The sequence below is a fragment of the Eleutherodactylus coqui genome, chromosome 8 (assembly GCF_035609145.1).
Source record: "Eleutherodactylus coqui strain aEleCoq1 chromosome 8, aEleCoq1.hap1, whole genome shotgun sequence".
Lineage (NCBI taxonomy): Eukaryota > Metazoa > Chordata > Amphibia > Anura > Eleutherodactylidae > Eleutherodactylus > Eleutherodactylus coqui.
In genome coordinates this window covers 13,245,800-13,270,231 of record NC_089844.1, presented here as the reverse complement: position 1 = coordinate 13,270,231, position 24,432 = coordinate 13,245,800, and the positions used below count along the sequence as shown (strand labels likewise).

General features: G+C 40.4%; 1 protein-coding gene across 1 annotated transcript in view; it reads right to left on the bottom strand.

Annotated features, from left to right (window-relative positions):
• ARHGAP15 (Rho GTPase activating protein 15) overlaps positions 1–24,432 on the bottom strand; it is a 730,617-nt gene that overhangs the window by 179,824 nt on the left and 526,361 nt on the right. The window contains exon 12 of the mRNA XM_066575178.1: positions 22,086–22,163. Coding sequence (XP_066431275.1) covers positions 22,086–22,163 — 78 coding nt within the window. The remainder of the gene's footprint in view (positions 1–22,085; positions 22,164–24,432) is intronic.

Sequence of the window (24,432 nt, the reverse complement as noted above, 5' to 3'; positions counted from 1 at the left end):
TAAACCAAGCAACTGTTAGGCCGTGTAAACAGAAGACAATCTATCTATCTATCTATCTATCTATCTATCTATCTATCTATCTATCTATCTATCTATCTATCTATCTCATATCTATCTATCTATCCCATATCAATCTATCTATCTATCTATCTATCTCATATCTATCTATCTATCTATCTCATATCTATCTATCTATCTCATATCTATCTATCTCATATCTTTCTATCTATCTATCTAATATCTATCTATCTATCTAATATCTATCTATCTATCTATCTCATATCTATCTATCTATCTATCTATCTCATATCTATCTATCTATCTATCTATCTATCTATCTATCTATCTCATATCTATCTATCTATCTATCTATCTATCTATCTATCTATCTCATATCTATCCATCTCATATCTATCTATCTATCTCATATCTATCTATCTATCTATCTATCTCATATCTATCTATCTATCTATCTATCTATCTATCTATCTATCTATCTATCTATCTATCTATCTCATATCTATCCATCTCATATCTATCTATCTCATATCTATCTATCTCATATCTATCTATCTGTCTATCTATCTATCTAGAACAACATGGGAAGGGAAGTGAAAGGCCAGGTAAAAATATACAGCTAATTAATACATTTGACAACCTTGCTATTAGAAGTGGAAAGAAAGAACAAAGACAAATAATTCAGAAGGAAAGTAGAGGAGCAAGAGACACCGATCACAAACTAACATGTTTCTACACAAATGCCCAGAGCATGGGAAACAAACAAGGAGAATTGGAGCTCCGAACACAGGAAGAGAAATATGATGTCATCGGCATCACGGAAACTTGGTGGGATGATACACATGATTGGATACAAGGCTTGAAGGATACAACTTATTTATGAGAAACAGACCTAATAAAAGGGGAGGAGGTGTTGTGTTGTATGTTAGGAAAACATTAATCTCCACAGAGATTCAAGCTTCAGAGGATGGGAGTTCTGTAGGAACTCTTTGGGTAAGAATACAAGAAGAGAACAACAGAAAGGACACCATTGTAGGCATTTACTATAGGCCACCTGGACAAGCAGAAGATATGGATGAACTCTTTCTACATCAGATGGCCAAGCTTTCAAAGAAGCACAACATAGTGATCATGGGAGATTTTACCCATCAGACATTTGTTGGGAATCTCTCAGGTAAAAGTAATGGGTCCAACAAATTCTTATCTGCTCTTGCTGACAACTTTATCTTCCAGAAGGTAGAAGAGAAAACAAGGGGATCTGCTATCTTGGACCTAATTCTTACCAACAGGGAGGGAATAGTTGAGGAAGTAAGGGTGGCTGGGTCCTTAGGAGGCAGTGATCATGATATTGCTGAATCTTGGATAACAAGGGGAGGAAGACCTGAGAAAACTCAGACCTCAAGGTTGGATTTCAGAAAAGCAGATTTGAATGAACTCAGAAAGAAGAAGAATCCAATGGCTGGATGTTCTTAAGGACAGAAATTTCCAAGAAGGTTGGGAAATATTGCAAAATGAGATTCTCAAAGCACAATCGTTAACAATCCCTAAAAGAAGGAAGAATGGGAAGCATTTAAAGAGACCAGGATGGATGAATACAGAACTTGCACACATGTTAAAAAGGAAGAAAAGTATGTTTATCAAATGGAAAGAGGGGGAGAATATCTAAAGAAGAACATAATGGGGTCTGCAGAAACTGTAGGGCAAGTGTCAAAGAACCTAAAGCTAATAACAAATTGAGGCTTGCAACAGAGGCCAAAAGCAATAAAAAAGGATTTGGGGGGTCAAAAGCAAAAGAAAAGTCAAAGATGCTTTTGGATGCTTACAAGATGAAAACAATGAATTAGTTAAGAATGATGTTGAGAAGGCTGAACTTTCAAATTCCTATTTTGTATCTGTTTTCTCTGAGAAAGTAGATGTAACATCAATGTATCTTCCCTGTACTATTGGGGGAATAAAAGAATGCAGACTTTCTATAAGCAGAGAGATGGTGAGAGAATACTTAGCTAACAAATGAATTCAAGTCTCAAGGTCCAGATGAATTACATCTTAGGATACTAAAGGAAGCAGTGGAGGTAATTGCTGAACCACTCACAATAATCTATGAAAATTCTTGACATTAGTAAAGCATTTGACAAAGTATTTCATACCATACTTATTGAAAAAATGACCCAATTTGGCAATGACAAGGCATCTGTTAGTTGGATTCACAACTGGCTGAGTGATCGTACTCAAAGAGTGGTCATAAATGGCTGCACATTCAAGTGGAAGAATGTATCAAGTGGGGGGCCACAAGGCTCTGCCCAGGGCCCAGTGTTGTTCAACATTTTTATAAATGATCTGGAGGAGGGAATTGATGGGATGACACAAAGCTAGGAGGGATAGCTAACACTGGGGAAGAGAGAGAGAGGATTCAAAAAGATCTAGAAAAGCTTGAACAGTGGGCGGTGACTAACAGAATGGTATTTAACAAGGAGAAATGCAAAGTCCACATCTGGGCAAGAAAAATGAAAAAAAGCACATACAGAATGGGAGGAACTGGCTAAGCAGCAGCACATGTGAAAAAGACTTGGGTATACTAATAGATCATAGACTGAACATGAGTCAACAATGTGATGCAGCAGCCAAAAAGGCAAACACAGTTCCAGGATGTATTAAGAGAAGCATTACTCATCGCAGGTCAGGCACAATCGCCATAGACCCTAGCAGAATGCAATGGACCATACGATAATTTGGAGGAGCATTGAACAAGTAGCTCCTCCAAATTATCGTATGGCCCACTGCATTCTACCAGGGTCCACGGCCTCCTCCCCAATCTGGGCTAGGTTGAGTGAGTGGCTTGCATTATTAGTCTGCATTATTAGACCCTTCCAACTCTACCATTCTATGATTCTATCCATCCATCTATGTTTTAATGAATCTTCTTTACTGTGAATGAAGGCGGGCTGCTGGAACGATCTCCGGCCCGCTCCATCTCCATTCATTGAATGACTATAACTCCTGTGTAAATCACAGAAGTGTCAGTCAGATAGTAGCCCCTGGTACGGCTGTGGGGCGATTAGCCGTCCCATGTAGAAGTACCTGAAGTGTTTCAATTACCATGCAGATGTGTCCTGCACCAATGTGAGTGGTCCCCGGCAGAGCAGAAAGTACAGCTAAAAGCGCCGATATGCTTACCTATTATCAAAATAATGTAAATCAATGGACTTTTAGCACTATGAATTACAAATACAAAAACATTTGCACATAATATGCAGGCTAAATACGCTTGTGTGAGTGAGTCCTTAAAGGGGTTGTACCAGAATTAGCTTTTATCACCTATCCATAGATCTATTGATAGACGATTAAAGCTGATTTTAATCGGTGGCAGAACTCTGACAGTGAGCCTTGGAGTTCTGGCACAGATTTCCACCTAGGTCCACATGCGGATTTACTCCTAGTCAATGTGGTGACTCCACGTACGACCAACTGGTGCAGTTTCTTTGTGTATTTCATGTGGAGATCGTCTCAAGAATTGACGTGTCGATAGTTTTTTGTTTTTTTTTCCATGACGCAGATTTCAAAATCTGCTCATGGAAAAATCTGCACTGTATGAACCAGGGTGCAGAACATTACTTCTAGAAGAGGACATTATGCCTCATGCAGGCATCTGATAGTAGCACATTGAGTAGCTATAGGTCCATAATAAAGGACAATATGCTGCCATACAAGGTCTGCAAATACCTGATTGCAAACAGAAATAATAATTTTTTTTTTTAATTTTCAAAAAATAAGAGGGAAAAGAAGAACAAAGTTTTGAAAAGGCGAAAAAAGTTTGTAAAAAAATAATAATATAAATAATCAAAAATAAAGATACAGAACAAACATAAAACAAAGTTTTCCCTTCCACATTTTTCATTTTCTTCATGTTACATAAATGCCCCCGGCCGGCAGAGCGAGCACAAGGGTCTTAGTTAACCTGCCTTGTGTGTCTTATTACTAAGAGCTCCATCTATATTCCTATCTGGGATACTGTTCCCCTTTTGTCATTTTCCAATAAAAGCCGCCATACCAAATAGGCCGAGCACATCGTAATTAGCAGCTGGCAGAAAGAGCTGTAAATCTGTATCGGTTCTGAACGATTTGCTTACATTGTTTCTTTGTTGACAAATGATGCTGTACATGTTAATGTTTCTGCAATGTCCCCGCTGCACCTGACGTGCCAATAAACGGCAGCCAGCTGTATGAATTATGGAAATAAGATTTTTGTTTATGAAGGTGCCCCAGACATTTATTTTACAGCTCGCCTCTTGACACATTTAATGTCTACAGTTACACGGCAAGGATATTCGCTACTTGACACAATGAGTAATCAAAAGTTTACTTTTATTTTCTGTATTAAAAATAAAATAAGATGAAGAGAGGTATCAGAGCCCTGACTCCTGCCAAGAGGCCGCTAAGTCCGTGTAACCGCCGGAGACATAGGAGAATACAGCAGAAGCCTTCAATCTGGCAGGGTTATAGGAGGCAACATAGCTACAAGTTGTAGGATAGAAGAATCTAAAAGATATCACCAAAAATGTACAAATCTCCTATCTATCTATCTATCTATCTATCTATCTATCTATCTATCTATCTCATATCTATCTATCTATCTATCTATCTATCTATCTATCTATCTCATATCTATCTATCTATCTATCTATCTATCTATCTATCCATCTATCTCCTATCTATCTCATATCTATCTATCTATCTATCTATCTATCTATCTATCTATCTATCTATCTATCTATCTTTCTATCTATCTATCTCATATCTATCTATCTCATATCTATCTATCTATCTATCTATCTCATATCTATCTATCTATCTATCTATCTATCTATCTATCTATCTATCTATCTATCTATCTATCTATCTATCTCCTATCTATCTATCTATCAATATCTCTCATATCTATCTATAAGCTATCTATCTACTTATCTATCTATCTATCTCTCTATCTATCTCCTATCTATCTATCTTATATCTATCTATCTATCTATCTATCTATCTATCTATCTATCTATCTATCTATCCATATCTCTCATGTCTATCTATAATCTATCTATCTTATATCTTTCTATCTATCTACCTCATATCTATCTATCTATCTATCTATCTATCTATCTATCTAATATCTATCTATCTATCTATCTATCTATCTATCTATCTATCTATCTATCTATCTATCTATCTATCTCCTATCTATCTATCTATCTATCTATCTATCTATCTATCTATCTATCTATCTATCTATCTCCTATCTATCTATCTATCTATCTATCTATCTATCTATCTATCTATCTATCTCATATCTATCTATCTATCTATCTATCTATCTATCTATCTATCTATCTATCTATCTCCTATCTATCTCCTATCTATCTATTATCTATCTATGTATCTATCTATCTCATATCTATCTATCTATCTATCTATCTATCTATCTATCTATCTATCTATCTCCTATCTATCTATCTCCTATCTATCTATCTATCTATCTATCTCTCATATCTATCTATCTCCTATCTGTCTCATATCATCTATCTATCTATCTATCTATCTATCTATCTATCTATCTATCTACCTATCTATCTCATATCTATCTATCTATGTATCTCATATCTATCTCATATCTATCTATCTATCTCTCATTGGCTCATTCACTTATCATTTGGTTTAAATAGCAATCGTTCAGTCATTTCTCATTGGCTTATACAGCGAATGTGAAAGACTGAAACATTCTGAACTCTTCTCTTTGAACGAGCCAACGATGTATCTGCCTGTCTAAACAGGCTGCACAAGTTAACAAGCTAGCCGTGACGTCACTTGCTCATTCAAACAAGAATCAGCTCGTCTAAGAGGACCCTCACTATCACATTAGAGATACGTTTGAAGAAGATGTCCACAATTTCCGGAAGACTGCAAACATCGACAAACCGCGTGAAACCTATAGAAAAGTAAGCCCTAAGAAAACCTGTATGACAAGCTGGTCGTGAGGCCAGTGTCCACAGCATCTTGACACACTGTCATGGAAATGTGGAACCACCCATATAGAATGAAAACGGATTTACAGATGGTGATCCAATACAAGGTGCGATGGAAGAGGGAAGCCTGTTAGGCCGTGTCACCAACATAATGGACACCTTGAATCTTGGATTCAGCTCCAGTTAGAAATCCGATGCGTGATATATCAAACTTGCAGAAAACTTCACTAATGGTGAAAAACCAAACAACGGTGTGCTTTATGTTCACATAACTCTATTTCCTCTCATGTTAACACAGTGAGTTTCTTTCATTACCGCCAATGTGAATGATGGCGTTTCCCAAGCAGAGCGCGTCTTTATAACAGGCGAGTAAAGCAGGAGTCATCACCACAGATTACAGCCAACAACGCCCAACCAGACCTCCCAATACCCACAATGCAGTGGGTAAACTTGTCAAATTCTGAAACACAGGTTTAGTCGCTGACAAACCAAAATCTGGACAACCAAAAACCATTACTGATGAAGCATCAGTGACCGCTGTTCGGGCCTGATTCATCAGAATTTGGGAAAAAGTTTGAAAGAGCCAACCATGTATCTGTCTAAACACTGAGGTCTGGTTGGGTGACGTTGATTGAAATCTTCCACAATGACACGGGCTTCATTCACGTGACATAAGGGTGATCTCAACATGTTCTGCTTGAGATAACGCCATCATTCCTATAGTGAAGAGAACACATTGTTTTTTCTGGAGGACGTCTCTGCCAGTCTGATACATCACACACCTGCCTTCCCATTGTTAACCCTTTCCAATCCACTGTCTGATGTCTGAAGACATTCTGATTGAAGGCTGTACAGCTCCAATGTTGGAAGACGTCCGGCAGGGTATTCTTACTGCATATTACTGGCCGCTCTGTTGTCGGGGGCCTCTCCAGCATGTCCTATACCACAGTACTGGTTCTAGCCAGCAGATGGCGCCAGTGTATAATGGCAGAAAGAGAAAGCCCCCTAGGAAACCCTGAATCCAAAATTGGATTGCAAAGTGTTAAAATGAGTTGAATCCAAGATGGTGGCATTCAAAATGTCCATCATGTTGGTGACACGGCCCAACAGGTTTTCTCTGTCCCATGCAGCTGGAATGTAAAACCGGATCATGGTTTGCCAAACTGTTTTGTTTCTTTATGGGTGTTTCCTCACTCTTGGAACAGCCTGTACATTATGAGAATAGTCCATGCTCTTAATGATCCAGTTTGCGAGTGCTAGTTGGTAAGATGTGCAGAGGATGCGCGGATCCGAGAATGATTGTTTGGCACAATGACGCTACATTTAAATTAAATGGCTCAATTTACTGCCACAATCGCACCTACTGGGGAGAATCTGCATATTATGGAAGAACATCATGTTAGTTTACCAGGCTACTCTGATGGCGCCATTTACTTGATATTGCTACAGCAATCTGTCCTGTCAACACTTTAAGAGGACTTCAAGGTTGAGGAGTTCTATTTCTCCTCCCCCACACCGCCATCATGATGTAAGGACCGACCTTGATGATAGACTGCCAAAGAGATGGATTGAACGAAGAGGTTCAGTAGAATACCCTCCACCCCGCACATACCAGACTTCATGCCACTTGACTTTTCTGTGGGGATACTTAACCTCTTAGTGACCACTCACCTGCCTTTTTACAGCGCTGCATCAGAATACCGGCATAGGCCTCCCATGACAATAGGAAGGGGGCCCGGCTGTGTAATGGCAGCCGGAACCTGTTCTCAAAGCAAGGACTGTAGAAACTGTTGATGAAAACTGCCTAACCCTCTACATGCTGCATACAATGCAACCGTGGCATGTAAAAGACTGACAGAGGGTGGGGGGCTCCATCTATCATCCATCGGACCCCTGAGATATAAGTGTAGGCTCTGATGGGTTGGTATGGCACCTGGAGGCTTGGAAATGGCCTTCAGATCTGCCATCTACAGTGGCCTATGAGGCTCAGTTGAAGTATAGAGGTGTATTATAAGAACAATCAAAGGGAGTGATATGTAAAATTGTGAAAAAATAGTGAAATGTAAAAAAAAACTGTCAAAACCCCGCCTTTCCCCTTATTACCATGTAATTTAAAAAAAATTGAAAAAGTCATCACAAATCTGGTATTATTGCAGTCAGAAAAAAAATTATTATATTATTTACCCCGCACGGTGGACACCATGAAAACAAGGCAAAAATAGCTAGCTTTCTGTATCTGGCCTCATAAAAAAATGAAAAAAAGCAATCAAAAAAATCACGTGGATCACAACATGACACCAATTAAAAGTAAAATTCATCCCACAAAAAAAGAAACCTCAGACGGGGAAAAATGTTAGGGGGCTTTGAATGGGACAATACAAAAAAATACATTAAAAAAGTGTGAAAAAGTAGCAACATATTAAAAAAAATATATATAAATTTGGTATCAACATAATCGTACTGACCTGCAGAATCCAATTAACATATAACTTATATCTCGTAAAAAACTAAAAAGCCGTGCCAGAATCATAGATTTGGATTATCTTGCCTACAGAAAAAAAAAAAAACAGAATAAAAAAATTATGAAAATGCTATATGTTCTCAAATATGGGATAAATGAAGACTAGAGCTCATCCCACAAACAACAAGCCCCCATAGAGCTCCATCAATGGAAGAATAAAAACCCTACTGCCCTCGGAATGCGCTGACACAAAAACAAATCTTAAGAATAGTGTTTTCAATATATAAAAATAACAAAACATAAAAAATCTGTATAACCTGGGGATCACCAGAATCGCGCTGACCCAGAGAATAATGCATGCTAAACGCCATAGAAATGAAATTTAAAAAAAAACAATAGTGTATATTTTTTCCTATCCCCCCTACACCAAAAAATGAATAAATGTTATACAATAAATACGCTATATGTACCCAAAAAAGATTGTATTAAAAATACAAAAAACATCCCTCATGCTGCTATGTTGACGGAAAAATTAAAAAAGTTGTGGCTCTTGGAATGGGACGGTGAAAAAAAAATTAAAAATTGGTTGGTCATTATGGCGTAAGAGACTAATTTTACGGTAAAATAACAGCAAAGGGCAAAAAATTGAGGCCCCTGATTGAACAGGAATCAGCACAAATACCAAATGAAGTGATTCTTAATGTTTGCAAATAAGGGAGATGGACTAAATCCTCCACAGTGCCACCTAGGTGGCACTGTGGAGGATTTAGTCCATCTCCCTTATTTGCATATTACCCAGAGGAGCGTGCGTGGCCATTTGAGTCTCCTCACTTAGTTTATAGTATATAGTTGCTCTCCCTAAGGAGAAAAGAGCATTTCTGACTCTTAATGTTTGAAAACAGGTGTTGAAAAAGGGACAAAAAGAAACACTTCTGTATGAATGAATGAACTTATGTTAATTAACAAGGACTTTGTAATCATTCCCTGTATACATTTTTGGGACACCCTGTACATGTGGGGGTGCAGAGATACAAAATATCTTTCCGCAGGAACATTTGGATACATGTAGCCGGTAAAGCACAGATAGTTCAGGCCACGAGAATTCCCCCATAAAAGTAGGTCAAATCTGGAATTTCAAGCGAGTTGAAGCGCTACAAAGCCCCGGCCCCCACCTTCTGCCCCGTTATGACAATCAGGAGGGAGGAAAATTATATAGAAAATTCCCTTTACAAAATGTAATTTTTAGCGGCTGTATGAAGAGCTGATAGGGTACACAGCTTGCATACATAGATGGCCTGCACACCAGGCTTTCCCTCAGCTACGAGAAGCAAATTGAACTTTACAACAGAAACCTTTAGGCTACAAAAGATCCAAAATAAATACAATATTTTTATTCCTCGTACTGTCGAAAGAAAATGAGATTTAACACTTCCACTTTTTTTTTAGATTTCCGTCTTTGATCTTTCTTTACTCTTTTTAAAGATGCATGAAATTGTTTGGTTAGAGTTTGCTGAGGCCCAATACAAAATAATTTATTTATTTAATGAATTTGGTAAAAAAAAAAAATCTTACTAGGAAATTATTTTCCATCCAACAAGGAAGATACATGAACAAGAAAAAAAAAATGTCTCGAGATGACAATTCTGGTATTTTCACATTTCCGTCTATTGTGTAGAAGATCCATATATTTGAATCTATGTCATCTATATTCCCATTGATGTGGTCCCAAGAGATTTACATTTGATTATCGACCAATAACCTTTCTCAGAAGAGCCCAGGGACCCCACTGGGGAATGGAGGGCCTGCATCCCAGGTTCTTTGTGGTGTAAGGAGGTAAATGTGAAGCCATCAGTTATGGGAGACTAACTGTCCTGTAGAAGTGGTCAGAACTTGTTGACCAAGCAGATTTGTTAAGTATAATAAGTGATGGTACGAATAGTCCTGATACTTGGATTGGCGCACCAAGAAGAAGCCAAGAAGCCAAGCTTTTTTGTGGAAACTTGAGTTGGACAATGTGAAAAAAATAAGTCTCAAGATACGACATTTCTGGTATCTTTCCATTTCTGTCTATTGTTCAGAATATGTAGATATTTGAATCTACGCTATCTATATTCCAAATGATGTGGTTCCAAGAGAGCTCTATTGTACTGCTGACAAAAACCTCTCGTAGGAGAGACAAGAGACACCACCGGGCAAGGGGGAAGTGATAGGGCCTGTACCTCAGGTGTTTTGTGGTATAAGACGGCCAATGAGAAGCCTTAGTCTTGGAAGACTGACTGTCCTGCAGAAATGGTGAGAACTTGCTGACTCAGTGCACTTGTTAAGTATAATAAGTAAAGGTACAGATAGTCCTGATACTTGGATTGGTGCACCAAGAAGAAGCCAAGCTTTTAGATGGAAACTTGAGTTGGACAATATGAATAAATAACAAATTGAAGATACTAAACAATTCTGGTATTTTCACATTTTTGTCTATTGTGTAGAATATATTTATTTTCCCAATTATGTGGTCCCAAGAAATTTATATTTGCTTATTGACAAATAGCCTATCTTAGGAGAGCCCAAGGACCCCACTGGGGGGTGGGTAGGGCTGATGGAGCTTGTACCTCAGGTTTTTTGTGGTATAAGGGGGTGAATGACATATTATCAGTCTTGAAAGGCTGACTGTCCTGTAGAAGTGGTCAGATGTACTTGGCCAAGTAGACTTGTTAAGTATAATAAGTAAATAATCCCAATACTTGGCTTTTGCACCAGGAAGAAGCCAAGCTTTTAAGTAGAAACTTGAGTTGGATGATATGAGAAAAAAGTCTCAGGATAACAATCTGGTGTTTTCATCTATTGTGTTGACAATCTAGATATTTTTATGTAGGTCATCTATGTTCCCAATGATGTGGTTCAGAGATAGTTATATTATATTACTGACCATTAACCTCTCTTAGCAGAGCTTGGGGATGCAACTGGGAAATTGGGGAGACTGATGGGGCATGTAGCTTGGGTGCTTTGTATTATAAGGGGGTCAATGTGAAGCCATATGTCTCGGAAGACTGACTGTCCTGCAGAAGTGCTGAGAAGTTGTTGACTGAGCGGACTAGTTAAATATATTAATAATGTCAGGAATGGTGAAAGACTTTTCTCTTTACTCACTATATATGGCCTGTGCCTCTCAAGAGAAAAAACTATAAGACCCTATCCAGATGGTATAGGTATCCAACTCGTCTTCACACAATTTTTTTTAGGGGCGCCAGATATGTGTTGATATTTGTTGGAGATGTGAGATATCTATAACGTTACATGTTTGGTGGAGTTGTACGAAAATTCTGTTTTTTTTGTTTACCAGGTTTTCAGTAGTAATAGGGTAGATAACACTCCCTAAATTGCTCTCCTCTCCATGATGCCTGGCTCTATTGGCACTAAGAAAAAGGGATTGTTACATTATTGTTTCACAGCAGCCAGGACTGTTATGCCACGCCATTGGCAACCTACCCTCACCCCTTCTATGGCTGAGTGGCAATAAGAGATGTCTCATCTCTGTCACATGAAGGAGCTTGCAGAAGAACATGCTGGAGACAACTCAACATTTCTAGTGGTTCCGCAGCCCCGGCTGGTGATCAAGGGGTCTCCGGAGTTTCTGACTCTGCTTCCTAGGCACCTACCTTCCTTTGACTAGTATATAGATCTTCATTACTAACAGAAGGGGTACTTTTGTGCTCCTACCCGCCTTCCCTCCCCCTTTTTTTAGTTAGATTTTCTCTTTCCTTCTCTTCTCTTTGATACCACTCATCTTCTGTCCATGTCTTGGTTTTGTCTTCTATGGTTGCTAAATCATATGATGGCCAGCCCTGATGTATTTCCACAAATGCAGACTTAGTGGTAATTGTAGGTGGTTATTTTACATAGACGGACTGAGTTTTTGACCTGCACAAATGTTTTTGTGTCGGCTGCTCTCTGTTTTTATTCGTCTTTGTTAATGTTCAGACTTGTGAGGCCGCCTTGTTTCTAGATCATCGCTACATAAAAGGTTTCATTAGAACCTGATTGAACATAATAGTTATCTAAAGGTACAAATATTTCCGATACTTGTCTTGGTGCACCAGGAAGAAGCCAACCTTTCAATAGGAAACAGTTTTCTGCGTTTGTTAAATGTTTCTTTCATCTGATCAGTGTTAACCTTATCTTTGTCTTTTTTGAAGTTTGTCACAACTTGTTTAATTTCCAAAAAGTCGACAAATATTCATAACAATCTGAGTCATCATTTTATAAAATAGGCTTACCTCGCTGCATAGTGTGCTGAACTCACCTGGAGTGGACACACAGATACAATCGAGGGGTAATTGTGTTGAGCTATAATTATCATACATAGGGTTTGTCCAGTTGTAAACTAGTGATCCTCCAGATAGTTCATCAATAGTTGATCAGCAGGGGTCTACTCCCTGGGTTCCCCACCAAGCAGTTGTTCTGTGTGCTGATGCACTCATGCACCAATCTAATTTCTGCAGGAAGCAGATAGCTCTGTTCTCACTGCAGTGGCCCAACTTGGTATTACTGGCACAGTTCCCTCTGAAATGGGTGGGAACTTTGTCTGCAGTACCCAGCTTGGCCAGTGCAGTTGGAATGGAGCTAGCAGCTACCTTCAGAAATCAGCTTAGTGCATGAGCACTGACCTTGCAATAAGCTGTTTGGCAAGGGATCCAAGAGACAGATTCCCGCTAATCTAATATTGATGAGCTATCCTGAGGATCAGCCATTAATAGTTTACAACCGGACAATCCCTTTAAGGCCTTAGGCAATACTGAACTCTATATTTTTGGTCAAGCCTTCTGCTTTAAAGCTCAGTTAATTGCGTTGCAGACCTCTCCTTCCTAATATGGTTCAACTTAAAAATAAAGTTGTAATCATTGTTCGCCGTGTATACATATACAGTACAGCTGCAGCTCGGTCACTGTTTCTGCAAACCTCTATGTTCACATTGTACTTTCTACACCTTTCCTGTTAATACATACCTATATATCATTTGAGCTAGTGCCAATGCTGCTGTAATCACTGGACCTTATTAGCTACAGTAGCAAATTCTCTCTGTAGATACTGTATAATTCTCTGGGAAGATGCTCAAATTCCTTAATCTGTCCTTCATATATTTCTATCCCTTTGTGCCTCTTTCCATCTGCTTCCGTGGCTAACATCTGCAACTATCAGCAAGGAGGAAGTAAAGGTAGTTTAGGTCTCCCTCTATTCTGTCCCTAAAAGAAATGAATGTATTGTGTAACCTGCAAGTGCCTGGCATGCCCAAACAGCTTAGAGGACTAATTTGTATAAATTCTAGAATAGAAACTTGAATTTGCAGACTGAAGTAAATATCCAAAGAGCTTTCACGTAGATAACTGGAGGTCTGCTGTAGTAGGTTGAGTTATGACGATTGGTTCAGCCTACAGTTTTCAATACATGTAGACCCAGTCATGTTCATATATGTACAGCCAGATGATTTACGGAAGGTGACTCAAATGTATCCCACACACAGTATCCAGTTTGTACTATAGTGTGTGAGAGCCCATCCCGGAGTATTCAAGCCACAGAATATTATTAATGTTATATGCGGCTTTTCTCTGCAGCCATAATTGTTCTGTAAACCACCTGTGGTTGACCATACCATTTACCAGCATTGATCACTCCTTAACATCCTCTGGTCTCTTGTATTAAGACAAAAATAAGCTACTTGATAGCATTGAGGGGAAGAATACAAATGCTCATGTGTTGCTTTGTAGCTTGACACTCGGCAAGTTTTTGTAGTTCTCAGCTGAGTGCCTCCACTTCCTGTGATTATATATAGGTGGCTGGATTAGAATTCATACTGATTGATATTATTAGTATACGGTGAGACATACAAAAAACAGAACGGCCCCCATAGAAGAATAGATGAGGAATAGGTAGGAACAGGCTCACCTGGTGTGGTGGGGCCACCTGTGCAACTGCAAGGTGCACCATGACACCTGGACGCGAGGTTGGCTTTACTTATACACTTCCATAGGTGGAAGGAGGGTTCTTTTCAGATAAAGACATCCAATCTGGAGAATGGCAATCACATACAACTGACCAAAGCAATGATCTGAGGTCAGAAAGGTTCAGGAAAAAGATACAAGATGGCAGAAAGCACTCAAGGACAATCTCCATGTAGTAACCAGAAGGGGAAAGAGTAAAGTGGTAAGCTAACTCTACCAGGGAGGGGCGTAGGTCCTAGATGGACCTCCATCAGCTCCCCGTATTTGGAAGTGCAGTGATCTATGTGGGTGGACCAGAAGGTGTGAATACGCAGTACAGATGGACTATTGTTATTAGGGTTTATTTGGGAATAAGATGACAATAGACACTTTTACAAATCAATTGGTGAAATGTGATAAAAAAATACTAGTATTAAAAAAAAAATCAATAAATACTAAAGACAGGACCCACAGACCTCCATGGAAGAGGAGGTTTATCATTTTACTCTTTCCCTTCTGGTTACTGCACTGAGATTGTCCTTGAGCACTTTCTGATATTTTGTTTCTTTTTCCTGAGCTTGACATTACTAGTGTCACGGCACAGATGTGCATTGGGTAACTGAAGATGAGGCTGAGTTTTAGGAAATCTCTAGTTTTGACCAGTTTCCCAACACTAGTCCTCAAGTACTCCAACAGATCATGATTTGAGGATGACAAAGAGTAACAAGTACACCAGTATGTTAAACTTGACATGCAACGGTGGTGGGGATGGGAGGGATTGAAGACTCATTGACAGTGTGTGTAAAAAACTGCTCTGCTGGGTCAAACTGCACAGGATTGTTTATACTTTGTAACCATGGCAACACATGAGTCTCCATAAGAGCTGTAGACACATTACGATAGGCTCAGCTTTTCCCTGATTTTGGGACAGTGTCCTCACACCCAAAGATTGTGTGATTCAAGACTCAAGTAAAAGTAGGGTCACATTGTGATTGTAAACCCATCTATAGTTTCCATCCTGGGGTTCTCTTTCAAATCCTGTATGGAACTACAGACTTGCATTAGTCAAACAGAGACCAAAGCTGCAAGCAGGATTCCATTTGGTTCTGGCATTTGAACCTGGACAGATTACCATAGCTGACTACACCGTTCTGTCCGTCCAGAACGCTCGAAACAAACAAAAACTGAGACCAAAACTTTACTTGACTAACGCCAGCCTGTAGCTCCATCCACGGTCCCTTTTTCAATGCTGTTTTCAGCATTTCAAACAAAACCCGGGAATGAAAACCATAGATGGCTTCACAAATGCAATATGAAATCAGCTTATCGTAAAAGATACATTTTATCATTTGTTACAAAGAGACTGAGCCAAAAGAAAATATTTCTCTCCGAATCCATAAATCTTCCAATTAGAACTCTATAATTTATGATGCACATATGGAAAATAATACACGTTAACGTAGAACGGGTTTTTGCCTGGTGCTGTCAATACTTTGAAGGATGGGGTGATTATAAAGCAAATTAACAATACTTTTAAATGTGCATTCACTTATCTTTTCAATTAAATTCTTGTTAAACAACTGCACAGACAGTAATACGGCGGCGCTGAGGAACCCATCAAGACAGGTTTATTGTAAATTTTACTCTGCAACAATTAATCAAGCCGCGTTCTCTCCATTATTAAATTATTTCAATGTGTAATTTAGTTAATACATATCTTGAGATTCTTCGTGTTTTTCGCTGCGTGTGGCTCCACTATAAATAACCGGAATGGTGTGTCGGATTACTTCAGTAGGAAGGTTGTCAACTAAATATTTTTGGATATTTCATGCTGATTGACGTTTGTTAGGATTAGTTCATAATTTGATTTAGACTAGTAATTCATCCCATTCCAACCAGACAAAGACCAAGTTTCCAATGGGATATGGAACATGAGCTTTTGCTTTCAGAATCCACCGATAAGCCAATGAGGGTCCTTGTGACACAGGCAGGTCTTAATAAGCAGGAATTTATGGCAGGCCTGGTGGCCTTCAAAGGATTGACAGTCGCATATAGAGGGTTAACAGCTGGGATTGGCGTTATCTCCGATTCCAGCCGTTGTGGCTGGATGTCATCAGTCAACCATGAATGCAGTGTAGGGTAGTTAAGTGCCATTAAAGCACATACCTGTTCAAGTAATACAATTTAGAGGTTGTAGGGTGGTTGTACCCGTAATAAACCATCTTGAAGGTTATGGAGATCCCTTACTCAATCACTCAGTCCTGCAATGGATGTATAGTATATAAGCAGACTTCCCTGTTTTCCTGTCTCTTCCTTCTCCATGCCCGTCAGTTGTGACACTGCCATATACCTCCTGTGCCTGCTTACAAAAGGCCACAAAAGAAAACACGCTCCTAGACTGGGTGCAGAAGGTCCAGATAGGAGCTACTAATGTAAACTGTATCTCTTACATTCCACAATGCAAAACACTGTATGAAACATGAGGAATACACATGGGGCTCTCGCACTCCAGCCTGCAGGGTTCACCTGGGGCAACACTGTCCTGACTTCCTTTTATTGTGCATATTAGTTTAGAATGCATAAAATTCCATGTTGGGTTTTGCTATATATCAGCTGTATAAATCTTCAGAAATACAGAGTTTTGTAAAAAAAAAAAAAAACAACTAAAAACTGAATTTGAGCAATTTTGTAGAGTCCCCAGCCACATGAATGATTCTTCTCATATGAAACATACCCGTGCAATGTGGTAATACACAAAGGCTCACTCAATCAATGCAAAGAGACGATAAAAGTTCTGAGTAACTGCAGCCACTACTTTTACTTTTGGTCATGTGATTTCAGACCTTTAATGGAAAATATAAATCATTGCTGTAAGATAATCTTATCTCACGTAAACCATATAGTTTATTATCAAGTCCTCCGCGTGCAGAAAAGGAATTCCGTCTAAAGGAATAAGAACATTACACTACAGCATGCTTCGGACGGATTGAGATCCTGACTAAATCACATCCAGCCACAAATAATGAGAATATAAAACTCCTCATGTAAAACATAAGAAACACAAATAAACTACAGTCACTTACTTGTCTTGTTGCCTAAATCTATCTATTGTCTATCTATCGCCAGGTCTGACCAAACCTAAACAGAAAACACGACAAAGGAAGGGGATAGGCTTGGGCACGTAAGGGAGAGTAATAAAGGTGATAGAAAAGCAAGACATAAACAACAACAGACAGGGAAAGACAAGGGTCTATCCCTGATCTTAAAGTAACCGAGCCTGCCTAAAAGTAGAGCACGCACCCTGAAAAGGGTGACCCCACAACAGGAACCTGCAAGACTTCCCTGCAAGTCCCTAGATAGAATAAGGGAGAAAGGGGCAACTCTAGAGATGGCTGAACAGGACAAACCCTTCTGAAAACAAGACACACGAGGCAACAGGCACTAGAGGAATAAACTGTGAAACTAGAAAGAAGGACTAGCTAATGTAGACTAGAAATACTTAACTATTCATAATCAAAGCAACACAGGGCAAACACTAGAAACTCCCAGAACCAGGAATAAAGTAATATAACCAGGACCTTCTGACAGAAGGATCTAGGATAAGAACCTTTTCACATATGTGAATAGGCTGGCTAGGCTGTTATTCAGCCGATTGGAGTTATATATAAGGTATTTGATATCTGAATTGTGATATCTTTGGTGTCCCAATCCTAATTGACAATGCACATGTGCCAATCCTGTGCATGTGTCCAGAGAACTCCAGCACTGAGACATCTGGTGCCATGACATCTATCTATCTATCTATCTATCTATCTATCTATCTATCTATCTATCTATCTATCTATCTATCTGTCTCCTATCTAAAGGTGGCCAGGCATAAACCTTAGACAGCTTGCTGGTCGCCAAAGAGAGCAAAAATAACCCTAAACTATTCTTCAGTTATATTAACAGCAAAATGATTTGCACTGAGAACACTGGCCCTTTAACAAATAATGCAGGAGAAATCATAGAAGACGATGGGAGGAAGGCAAATCTATTAAATGGTTTCTTTTCCAGTGTATTCACAAACGAAAATGAAATGTCACACAGGATGCAAAGGAATAGAATGAACCTGCCGCTAAATATTGTATGCCTAACACAGAAGGAAGTGCAGAGCCGGTTAAAAAGGATTAAAATCGAGAAATGGCCAGGCCCAGGTGAAATACACCCAAGGGTTCTAAGGAAACTAAGTGATGTAATAGGTAGACCACTATTTCTTATTTTATGGACACTATCAAGACTGGGGTTGTACCACTGGATTGGCGCATTGCCAATGTGGTTCCAATATACAAAAAGGGGTCCAAAAGAGAGCCTGGTAACTACAGGCCAGTAAGTCTCACTGCAATAACCAGAAAAATATTCGAGGGGTTTCTGAGAGACGCCATCCTAGAATAGCTCAAGGAAAACAACAGTATAACCCCTCATCAGCATGGATTCATGAAGGGTCGATCATGTCAGACCAATTTGATCAGCTTCTATGATGAAGTAAGCTCTAGTCTGGACCTGGGAGAGTCTATTGATCTCGTATATCTGGACTTCTCTAAAGCATTTGACACCGTGCCGCATAATAGGCTGATATATAAAATGAGAAGCTCGGACTGGGCGAAAACGTATGTATCTGGGTAAGGAACTGGTTCAGAGATAGAAAGCAGAGGGGGTAATAAATGGTTCGTACTCTGATTGGGCCACCATTGCCAGTGGGGGCCACAGGGTTCAGTATTGGGCCCCATTTTATTCAATATATTTAACAACGACCTGATAGAGGGGCTGCACACTAAAATATCAATATTTGCAGATGATACAAAATTATACAATATAATTAATGCAACGGAGAACAATGTACGACTACAAATGGACCGAGATAAGCCGGGGGCTTGGGTAGAAAAATGGCAAATGAAGTTCAATGTTGATAAATGTAAGGTTATGCACATGGGCAGGAGAAACGGATGTCACAATATACACTAAATGGGGGACTGCTAGGGAAAAGTGATATGGAAAAAGACCTGGGGCTACTAGTGGACTGTAGACTAAACTGGAGCAGCCAATGGCAGTCATCTTGTGGTACGTTAAAAGAGGTATAGGGGCGAAGGACGAGAACATTATCCTCTCACTATATAAGGCACTTGTCAGGCCCCACATGGAATACTGCGTACAGTTCTGGACACCGGTGCTCAGGAAAGATGTTACAGTGCTGGAGGGGGTTCAAAGAAGAGCAACTAAACTAATACATGGAATGACGGGACTAGAATACCCAGAGAGGCACCAAAACTGGGATTATAAATAGGTCATGGCGATCTCTCCCATGACATGTTTATACGCAGGACCGCGACTCTAACATCCGCTACGTCTAGAAGAAAGCAGGTTTCATCACCAACACAGAAGGGGATTCTTTACTGTAAGAGCAGTGAGACTGTGGAACTCTCTACCTGAGGACGTCGTGATGGCAGGATCCATAGAGGAGGTTAAGAGGGACTAGATGTCTTTCTAGAGCGCTATGATATTACAGGATATAGATTATATTAGGTGACCAGCAGGTTGTTGTCTCGGGTCTTACATTCAGGTAGGAAGTATTAAAGGTTGATCCAGGGATTATTCTGACTGCCATTATGGAGTTGGGAAGGAATTTTTTCCCCCGAATGGGCTAATTGGCTTCTGTCTCTTGTTTTTTTTTGCCTTCCTCTGGATCAACAAGGGGGTTGAAACAGGCTGAACTAGATGGACATTGTCTCCCTTCAGCCTAACATACTATGTAAACTCTTGTTCGGCTGACCACTATTTCTCCAGACCTCTTCTGCAAAAGGAAGAAAAACAGTCAATGTGTCTGTTCTCAATAGGGAGAAAGGATTTAGTGGCTGCCACACACCTTTAGTGGTGGACTTTTTTTTAGAACAGTTCTTCAGTCATGTTTAGTTGGGACATCTCCATACACATTTAATGGTTGACGGTAATACCAAACTTGGTGGGTTTGGCTTACATTCATCTATTATGTTTTGCCATGTTAAAAGAGTTTTTGAGATTTCCTCAGTACACTTCATCAATGAAAGACTAGTGGGGATCCACTACTCAGGAACCTTGCTGACCAGCTGTTTGCCGGGACGAGGATCATCAACACTGTTACAAGTTGTTACTAAGGATGATAGATTAGTGGAATAACTGGTTCAGGTCAGGATTGAGCTAATTTCACCAAAATCATTGTGAATCCGGGCGGATGATTTTAAATCCGATTAAAATCAATGGTAAAAATCATGTTTACGAATTTTCCCTCCAAAAGGTCCCTAAAACAGCTGTGCTCCTCCCGAAAATTGGTCAAAATAGTGTACAGTGGTGTAGGGGTCAATCGTAGCACAGGGATGTCACTGGAAACATTATAAGAATCACATAGGGTCTCCTAAATCAAAAATTGTCCACCGGAAGACGGCAGGTGAGCCGCTTGTTCTAAAACAATGTCATAAATTTTATGAGGGGAAATTCTGCCAGGTGAACAAAACACCTTAAGAACGGACCTCCTCCAAGGAACATCTGTAGAGCCACCAAACATTATGCTACGCAAGACTGCAGGTGTCCTGTTTGTTTTAAAAGCAATGCCATACATTTTGCAAAGGACAAATTGCACCAGGTGAACAGAACAGCCAAGCCCGGACCTCCTCCAAGGAACAGCTGTAGACTTACAGATGTTTCTTGTGCTTTAGAAAATTTTTTGTTTTGGAAGAAGGAGGAGAAAACATGATGGAAGCAGGAGAAGGAGAGCAGCAGTTCCACCACCAGCAGCACTAGCAGCTGCACATTGGGGACCCCTGACATTTTCATGATCAACTAATTGTCAAGGTAAGCTTCTAACATGTAGAATTTGTCCCTAGTGGAGAACCCCTTTGTGTCTTTCTAGGTTATGCATACTCTTCCATCACATATAAGCCACACTACAAAATGTTTGCTGTATTTTATAGCAAACAACTAGGCAACAAGAACAAAAAGTCTTTAAAAAACACTTGATGTAAGATACAAACGCCGGTCATTTGAAGGTTCCATATGGTCCACAGGTCCAGAAAGGCCACAAATTGGAAGCCATTATTGAAAGAATTACATATTTAGAAGTGTAAAGTGGCCACAAGCTCGGAAAGAACCACAAAAATGAAAACCACAAAACTGAACAATACTAGGCAGCGGTCATAAAGGGAGAACGTGCTGCTTAAAGTCATGACCTAGTGGTAGAGGGTCTAATTGGCGGCAGGTTCTCACAATAGCGGGACTGACCGTTGGGATGGGCACTTCCTGTAGTTAATGTCAGAGCGGGCCAAGGCATGGGCTTTTAGCTAACAAGACAATCATCAATTTCCAGGAAATGTCTTCCCCTGTGGCCATTATGCCTCAGAAAAGTTCAAACGCTCACCACTAAACTTTATTCCTTTCATTTTCAGATAAGCTTTGCACATTATCATCAAAGCCTTCATAGTAGAATCCGAACATTGATCAAAATTGCAATGCAAAAAAAAGCGAGAGAACAAGAGAAAGAGAGTCTGTATTCCAGGAATAACAAGGCCGCAGCACGGAAAAGTCAAAACACATCTGTTTACACGAGGATTAACTCACCCTGATTCACAACAAATCGCAACTTCTGTATCGTTGACAGGTTCCCGCTGACTCTGTACAAACCATCTGCATCCAAGCCTGGGAAGGAGAAGGGATTGTGTTACTGAACCAAGAAATGTAGACATGGAAAGTGGGGTGGGACACATTAAGAATTAAAAGGGTTGTACCAAAATCGACTGTCATCACCTATCCCTACGATAGATGATGAAAGTCTGATGGGTGGAGGTCTCACCACTAAGACCCCCATCAATCCTGGGAATGGAAGTCACATGTTTCCCTCTTATCCTGACCAGGGGTGCCCCTACCATGAGGTGACCTGAGCCTGCCGCCTCAGGCGGCAATCTGCAGAACCTCAGATGGGTGGCACTGGGGTTGCCACCTGGCCGGTAATTAAAGCTGGTATTTACTTTTTAATAGCCAGTAATAAATAATTACCAACTAAGAGACGGCCGAGCAGTAACCTTACAAACATTTAGCTCTCTCTCTACCTGTAGTAGCTCCGGGTCGGCGGCTGTTGCCTCTGTTATCAGTCTGTGACCCCTAACTTTCCTGCATGCAGATACCATTCCATATGCAGTATAGACATTGGGGAGGGAGGGAAGAAAGGTCATGGGGTCACAGATTGATTACAGCAGCAGCGCACCGGCTGCCAGACTCGAGCTACTGGTAGAGAGAATTATCTGATTTTCCAACAAGCACGAGCAACTTCAACTGTTTCTTTGTCCGGAGACAGGTGCCACCATTGCTACAGGCCCCTGTGTCTGCGGGAACTATTTCCAGGCCCTTGGCTGAAGGACATTTGGTCTCAGGGCACTCAATATGTGTACGGCCTTTGACACTCACCCACCATCACCTCCGGTTGCAGTGGTGTCGTGAATGATGAAACTGGACTCCTGGTTTAGTTTGGGAGCTGACAATGACATTGTTTGTGTTTGGAGACCTCGGGGTGAGCGCCTCAATCTTGCCTTTGCTGTACAGTAGCACACTGCCCCCTGCTGGTGTGATGGTCTAGGGGTCCATCGCATACGGCAGTCGGTCCCCCCTAGTAGTGGTACGAGGGACAATGACCGCTCAGCGATATGTTCAGGACATCCTGCAGCTACATGTGTTCCTCTCATGGTGGCTTCCAGCAGGATAATGCTCGGCCGCACACACAAGGGGGTCACAGGAAGCCCCCACAACATTGTTATACTTTCGTGGCTGCCCGATCAAAGATTTATCACCAATAAAACATGTATGGGAACATCTGGGACTCTAACTTCGACAGCCTACGACTTTGCATGATCTAGATGCTTAGTCACAGCAAATGTGGAGCAATATTCAGCAGGATATCATAGGGAACCTGTATGCCTCCATGTCCCCCTGTTTCACATCTTGTATGCAAGCTATAGGCTGCACAACAGAGTACTAGAGCCTCCATGTCCCCCTGTTTCACATCTTGTATGCAAGCTATAGGCTGCACAACAGAGTACTAGAGCCTCCATGCCCGCCCATATCACATCTTGCATCCAAGCTAGAGGCGGTACAACAGGATACTAGAGCCTCCATGCCCCCATATCACATCTTGTATCCAAGCTAGAGGCGGTACAACAGTGTACTAGAGCCTCCATGCCCCCCATATCACATCTTGTATCCAAGGTAGAGGCGGTACAACAGGGTACTAGAGACTCCATGCTCGCCTGTATCACATCTTGTATCCAAGCTAGAGGCGGTACAAAAAGGTACTAGAGCCTCCATGCCCATCTGTATCACATCTTGTATCCAAGGTAGAGGCGGTACAACAGGGTACTAGAGACTCCATGCTCGCCTGTATCACATCTTGTATCCAAGCTAGAGGCGGTACAAAAAGGTACTAGAGCCTCCCTACGAAGGGTCGGTTCTCCACAATAAATAATGCTTTTGCTGTGATATTCTAATTGCTTGCTTATATCAACCTTACAAACAGAAAGAGAAATTTTGATTCGATTACGAAAACTTCTTTTGGGGAGGAAGTGGTTTTGACGAGTATATATTTTTAGTTCGTACTCTGGAGGCCTGAAGATAATAAAATATCCTATACTCACCTATTGTGGGTCCCTGCAGCTCCAGCACTGCTTGCTCCTCTCTGCCCTATGACACATGCTATAGGCAATAGTTTTTAAAAATACTGCTTAATTTATGGCAAAATCTGTGCCAAAATTTGGTGCAATTTCAGGTACATGATATTGCATTTAGGCCATGCCCCTTTGTCAGATGAGTCATTACTAATGTCCGAAATTACTAATAAAGACACGATAAGTGAGGTTAAACCATGTAATTTAGTTTTCTGGTGTAACTCGCACATTCTCAATAGTAAATCAGCCTCCAG